The sequence below is a fragment of the Cyrtonyx montezumae genome, unplaced genomic scaffold, assembly GCF_038088225.1.
Source record: "Cyrtonyx montezumae isolate F1298 unplaced genomic scaffold, pur_monq_1.0 scaffold_8, whole genome shotgun sequence".
NCBI lineage: Eukaryota > Metazoa > Chordata > Aves > Galliformes > Odontophoridae > Cyrtonyx > Cyrtonyx montezumae.
This window is the reverse complement of record NW_027072089.1, coordinates 102,813,593-102,820,486: the sequence shown is the minus strand read 5'-3', so window position 1 is coordinate 102,820,486 and position 6,894 is coordinate 102,813,593. Positions and strand designations below refer to the sequence as shown.

Sequence of the window (6,894 nt, the reverse complement as noted above, 5' to 3'; positions counted from 1 at the left end):
TTTACACTAATATGGAAGAGACTGAGCCTCAGAGATGAAGTTTCTTCAGTTGTTACTATACTGTAGTGCTTGCTTTTGACGTTTCCCCCCCCCCCTCCTTTTTTTTTAGTTTATTAATTATTTATTTTTTAAGACGTGGAAGAAGGATATTTTCTTATTAGTCAGACTTTGTCACAGCTATTTACATCTCAATAGCTTCATTTCTGAATAAGCTCACTAATACCCAGGATCTCCCTTCCAGTTTTTCCCCCAAAGCTTCTCCTAACATAGCACAAGGAGGTCCAAAGTTGTTACACATACCAATGGTACTAGAGTCACAGGTAGCTGTCATGGTTCTTTGCTGGCATCACAAACAAGTCAACAAAAGCAGTACTTTGGGAGCCAGTGACGGTCCTACTTGCTTGTAATGGGCTATTTCATGGAGTAACCATGGAGATATTTGAGTAACATGGCAAATAAATAGGATAGGTCTAAAATTAGGCATTTGGCAATCTTAGTTGACTTGCTTGTTGTTTCCTTGTTTTCCTAAAAGCAAGTGTCTAGGGCCCACGTTTCAAGTTTCAAATCAGCAATTCTAATTCTTACTTACCTATCACTGTACGTAGAGCGAATTAAATTATTTTAGCACCCAAAAATTGAGCTTTAAGAACTTGAAAAGAGGAAATAAGCTATTTAACCTGACCACGTTTGGCTGAGGGATTTGAGAAGCATGCTGTTACGGTCCAGGAGGCTTAATTAAAATGTTTAAATTTATAATGTTCTGTTAAATGCTCCTTATGAACTGACAGAGATGGATTTTGGTTTCTCCTGCTGCTTAAGGAAAACAAAGCAGAGGCGACAGGTCGTTAATCATCAGCTGTCAATGGGACTGTGCCTCTCCATCCAAGTTGCTGCACTCCTTTAGAAGCAGCGTAAAGCCTACAATTAGTGTGTCTCAATTCAATATATGACCTTGAGAGTCTCAGTGCTTTTTGTTACTAGCACTATGCATCCTACCTTGCGTTCATTGCCCTTAAATATCAATTTATCTGCGTGGGGATGATTTGAATCACAGACTCGTAGAATCGTAGCGGTTGGAAGGGACCTCTATTGATCATCGAGTCCAACCCCCCTGCCAAAGCAGGTCCCCTATACCAGGAAGGTTTGAAACCTTCCCATAGTTTGGTGCTGATCGTTGGAATTGCGGCTTCGAGTACACGTTCCTCTGCAGGTCTTGGTAAAGTGGAATGAATCACAGAATCATGCAATGGTTCGGGTCGGAGGGACCTTAAAGCCCACCCAGCTCCAACCCCTGCCGTGGGCAGGGCTGCCCCACATTGGATCACGTTGCCCATGGCCCCATCCAACCTGGCCGTGAGCGCTCCAGGGATGGGGCACCACATCAGGGCAGCTGTGCCGGGGCTTTACTACCCTCGGAACTAACAATTTCGGGGACCGCTTTTCCTCAAAGCAACGCTGGAAACGAATTTATTGCCGCGCCCACCGCCCCACACGGCGGGGCGGGGCACCGAGGAGGGGACGAAGGGCGGCGGAGAGCAGAGTACAGCCGCCTCAGCCGCCTTCGGGGCGCAGGCGCACGCAGAGCGGCCGGAGGGGACCGCCCGCCCTTCCGCCGCGCGCCCCGCCTCGTCCGCCGCCCGCGGAAGTGAGCGGAGCGGGGATGCGGCCGCGCTGCCGCCCCGAGGCGCGGAGGTGAGAGGCGCGGCCGGGGGCTGCCGCCCGCTCCCCTTCGGCTCCCCCTTCACCAACAGCCCCAGCGCCACTGGGTGAGCGGCCGGGCCGAGCGAGCCGCGGGGGGGCCCGCTCCCTTCCCTCTGCTCTCCCCTCTCCCTCCCGCTCTGCCGGCGCTGGGCTATTTTTAGCTGCCCGGGCTGCGGGAGCGGCCTCGGCGCGGTGCGGTGCGGTGCGGTGCGGCTGCGCGCTGCGCTCCGTGCCATCCGCGCGCCCCGGGGTCCGGAGGTTTTTTTATGCCGTTATTGTGTTGGATCGCCCTTCTCCAGCGCTGGTTTCTCTTGCAGATGTTGCTGCAGGTGGGGGCAGAGGGAGCGGTGTGATTGCCGGGGATCTCGGGGCGGCTCTCTGTCCACCTCTCAGCTCCCGCTCCGGAGCCGCTGTTGCTAAAGACTTTTGTAACTCTCGACTCCCGTGCGATTTCGATGGAAAATGAAGGTAAAGCTCTCCCCGGAGCCGCTGGCCTCCTCGGAGCCGAGAAGGATCTCTGTATCGGGAGCGTGTCCCGTTTCATCTCCGTAGGGGCCCCTGGGCTCGGTGACGGGGCGTTGCTGAAATTCGTCTTTAACGTGGAGCGTTAATTGCACTCTGTGTTGAAATATATGCGTATATATATATACGCATATTTTACTTATCTTGCCTGCTTTGCAATTATTTTTTTCTTTCTCCATTCAAACCATCACTGAAGCTCAACACGCCGCTGTTTGGAAGAGCTGGTGTAAAGCTGTGATCTCTGCGTTGCTCCTTTGGACCGCTCCGATACGTTCTCCTCATCCCGCTTGGGAATGGTGTGGTCTGGGGAGTTGTTTCGTTTTTTTTTTCCCCGCTGGGTTTCCGTGTGTGCTCTGGGAACTGTTTGCATTGGTGATGCTGACAGAGAGCTTCGTTGCTTTCCTTCTGAGGTGACGGGGGATGTTGGAAATCTGTTGAAATTATAGTTTTCTTTATTATGGATGTAAGCTGGAGGTGCTCAAGGCCAGGTAGCATGGGGCCCTGGACATGGTGGTAACCCTGCCTGTAGCAGGGGGGTTGGAGCTTTGGAGCTCAGTGATCTCTCAGGTCCCTTTCATTCCAAGATGCACTATAATTTTATGAAATAGCAATCCCCTTATCTTGATCTCTGATGTCTGTATTCTTTGGAGGTACTAGATAGAATTTTTTGGTGGCTGCTGCATATCCTTTGCTGTAGATGGATGCGAACCCAAGGACCTGAGAGCAGAGAGATGCTTCCTTAAGGATCTGACTCGGGAGCCTGTGTTGTCCTTCTTGGGGTAGACTCATGGGTTTTCATTCTTGGATATCATTCTATTCCCTGTGACTGGAAGGCTGTTGTAAACAGCATTTTGGAAATGTCACAGGCTGTCGTAATCTTGCATCTCAGAACTTTCTGTCTTGAAAAATGTTAGAATCTTACCAGTGCTGTTGATCACATCCTCTAAGTGAGTTTTTGTCACAAAGAACGCAGAACTTGTCAGATAGAATTTTTGATGTGTGTGTTTGAATGGGGACACCTCAAGAAGACTGATTTTTGGTTTTTGGAGCCTTGTTAGCTGACAGGAGCAGAGTCAGTGCCTTTGCATTAAGTCACTGCCTTGTAAATAAGGTTGCTGAATGACTGGCTCTCAAGGCAGGGGGAGTACAGTCTAATGCCACTGAAAAGAAGTACGCATAAGGAAAAAGTATCCATGAGATGTCTGTGTGCCTAAATCGAAAGAGAAGGAAGGCTTCTAATGCCTTTTAGTTCTGTCTACAAGTAAATACAACATTACAGATAATCCGAGTTTTTTGTGGTACAGTATGCTGCATTCTAATTCTGCGGAAGACTGGTAGCACAAAGATAGCTTTTATTATGTTTCTTTCAGAATAACTTCTGTTTCAAAATGTGGACTCATATTTGTATGATAGAAGTGACATAAAATACAGCTACATCCAGGGGAAAAACACTTCATGAGATGGTCAGACACATATTTGGAAGGACGAAGTAGGGGCTGCGGTTATTGAAAGTTTTCAAAGCAGGGAATTTTCCTGGGGGTCGTAGGAAAGCTAAATTTCAGCACAAATTAAAAAATTGAGTTGGTTCTTTTAACATTTGCATTGCTTGCTCTCCACTCTTTTCCCTCCACCTCCACTGTCTCACAATTGAGCCCTTCTGCAGACATATATGTTTACAACTGTCTGCTCTCTGTTTTTGTCCTCTTGGCATTTTTGACCTCTTCTTTCCCATTTGACATCTTGAGCCAGCTAGATGCTAGCAGCTTTCATTTGGAACATTTCAGCACCATTGACAGAATCCTTAATGTACTCTCTCCAGGTGAGAGTGCGAACTAAGGATTGCAAGAAGATAGAATATGTTATTTTTTTTTCAAGTCTGTGTTTGAAAGTTGGAATGTTAAGCAAGATACGACAGATTTTTTTTTTCTATATTTGGAGCATTATTCAGGAAATTGATAATGCAGTTTGGAAAACTGATGCTTTCATCACATAATTCATTTTTCATAAGCAGCATGGCTCGGTCACTGTAAGCTAGCTAATGTTTTGTCCCAAGACTTTGTGGTTTCTGTCTCTTGTATTGGGATGAATTAGCTAATTAAGCTTCCCCAAAATTTGTGTATCTCGTGATAATGGGAAGTGAATTTCCCAGCGTAGGAAGGTTTTTGCTTTTTTCAGTGAGGCTGTTACTCAGAGGAAAATAGTTTGTGTTTTTGTTTGGAGTTCTGTGACTTCATAAATCCACCTTGTGGACAGGTGAGAGGACTTGTAGCTGTGTAAAGAAAACAGCTGTGAGTGCAAAGTGAGCACTGCAGTTTTATGAGATCTCTCCTTCCATGTATTTTGTCTGTTCTAAGTAATTTCCTACAATTGTACCCTGATGATTTCAGCTTTTTCTTCCTTTTCAGATTGTGAAAACAGGCTCTTTATTCCACTGAGAATTGTCTTGCTGACGACTGTGTTTTAGCAGAAACTTCAGAGCTTCTCTGCTCTGAGGTTAGACTGTGGTAACAAAGACTGGTTGTGAAGTAGTGGTGCTGTGTTGTTACCAAGGCATTCTGTAGCAATCATTTTTAGATCACTCCATGCCTATCAGAAGAGGTCGGGGCTGCGTTTTCCCACCTGTAGATTTTCCTAAAGTCACACAGAACATTAGCACAAGCACAGATTTACTGTAAGTAATTAAAGCATCGTGTGGTGGTTTCAGTACCTGTAGTCTTCATTGTTATAATGCCTAGTTGTCTTCAGCTGATTGTCACACAACACTATTTCAATCAGTACTCTGTCAGCAGCGGTTTCAGGATTGTTTTGATAACTGGATGAATGCTGAGATGAGTCAGTTTCTTTCTCTGGAGGAGGTGCTTTAGTTTGTCACGTGCTGCTGAGACAACATGAGTTTTGGTTGTTTTTAAGCTGTGCTTGGAGTACAGTTGGCTTTCCTAGCGAGCTATTCCTTAAGCAGGCTGCGTTGGAAAAGTGACCAATTCAGATCAGCGAACAGCTTCTGTTTTTTGAGGGCAGTGTGGTCACATTGTGGACAGGCTGCCTGTGGACTTGGCAGCTGTAAGGGCTGGTGGAAGGGTGGAGGCTGAGGAGGATGCCTGTAGCAACAGGGACTTGAAAACCACACTGTTCCAGAATGGCATCATCAGTTGTACTTGAACTAATATCCAAAATAATGAGAACAAATTTTATGCTGGAAAATGTTGCAAATTCTGAAACGGAGCTGGACTTGTCACAGCAGCTCACGTGTCTTTTGGTATTACTTGTTTAATAAATCATCTTTGTAGGTGAAACAAGAATTTTTGTATTCACTGACTGCAGTTTGTTTCAATCTGTGTCTCGCTATGAGAAAATTGGAATGCAGTACTGTATACTGACGTTGGCATAAATGACATCTCTTCCATTTAACTTGAAGAACAAGGTTAGGAAAGGGGCTGTTTTGTTTTTGTTTTTCAAACCATGGTGCTTGAAGTCTTCACTGAAGGCCAACTCCGGTAGATAATTTCCTGTTACAGATTTGGTTATTATAGCACTGCTAATGTAGCACTTGCCTTGCATTAGAAATACAGGCTTCCTTTTTAAATTGCAGCTGATGTCACCTCTGACTCCATTGTGTGGTTTGTTAATAGATTGTTATGTAGTTTTCATCCATCCCTGATTTTTCCCACGCAGATATACCAGAAGTACTAACTTGTGCTAATCTGGAAGTGGTTTAAAGTGGGATCTGCTTGACTTCAGATGCCACAGAATGCGTGATCAGGTATTTTGGTGGCTTTGTAGCCCCTTTATATTGGGATCTATGGCATTAGCTGTTAGTAAGTCACAAAATGCAGTAGTGTAAGGAAAACTGGGATACCTAATTTAACAGAGAAACAAGCATTTTCATCTCTTTTTGATGCCCAGTTTGACAAATGAGTGCTGATCTTGGTTCCATGGATCTACAGGGCTGCCCAGCCCTTCTTTCCCCTAGTCCCATTCTGGATAGCACTCTGCTGAGTTAGGAAGCTGCATGGGCTCCTGGAGAGTCTAGTTCATGTCAGAAATACTGAGCATATGAAACTCTGGAGGCCACAAAGGGTGAGCCCTACTGCTTACCACAAGTGGGCCATTTGATGAACTCTGTTCTTCCTGTGGCCGTGGCTTTGGTGTATCAGGCTGTGGCTCTCTGGGTAGAATAAGTTGAGTCAGTTTCATTTGTTGTGTCTTTGCGTTGGTGATCGAGTTCTGGTGAGAACTAACTGGCATTTGCAGTGGGGTTAGTATCAGCTAGAAAGAATGACAGAGTTGCTCTGCAGAGGAGAGAAGGAAAATAAAATACTCTAGTCAAGGTGTAAATATGGGCCAAGCGTTTTTTTCGAGTTGTTTTGTAAATAGCCTAGCCTAAGTAATTAAAAAGGATAGAGAGGATAATGGGTTGACAGATGCAGAGTACAGAATCTATTTTACAAAGGCTTTTAAAATATTTTGTCATAGTTTTTCTGCAGTGCTTTTTTCCTGTATGTACATAATTCACCACAAAATCTTGATGAATACAAGGTTGCTGCTTTCTTGAAACTAATTGTAAGAAACCTTATTGTGGGTATCAATGCAGTGAGTTAGATTTGCCTTTTAAAAGGCACTGACACCAGCTTGGTGCTTTTCTTTTAAATGGTAACTTTGATTTGTTTTTTA

At 45.2% G+C, this 6,894-nt stretch overlaps 1 protein-coding gene across 1 annotated transcript in view; it reads left to right on the top strand.

Moving 5' to 3' along the window:
- Positions 1–1,622: 1,622 nt before the first annotated feature.
- Positions 1,623–6,894, top strand: part of ATP2C1 (ATPase secretory pathway Ca2+ transporting 1) — a 44,497-nt gene continuing 39,225 nt past the window's right edge. The window contains exons 1-2 of the mRNA XM_065753188.1: positions 1,623–1,692; positions 2,019–2,169. Coding sequence (XP_065609260.1) covers positions 2,164–2,169 — 6 coding nt within the window. The 5' untranslated portion in view covers positions 1,623–1,692; positions 2,019–2,163. The remainder of the gene's footprint in view (positions 1,693–2,018; positions 2,170–6,894) is intronic.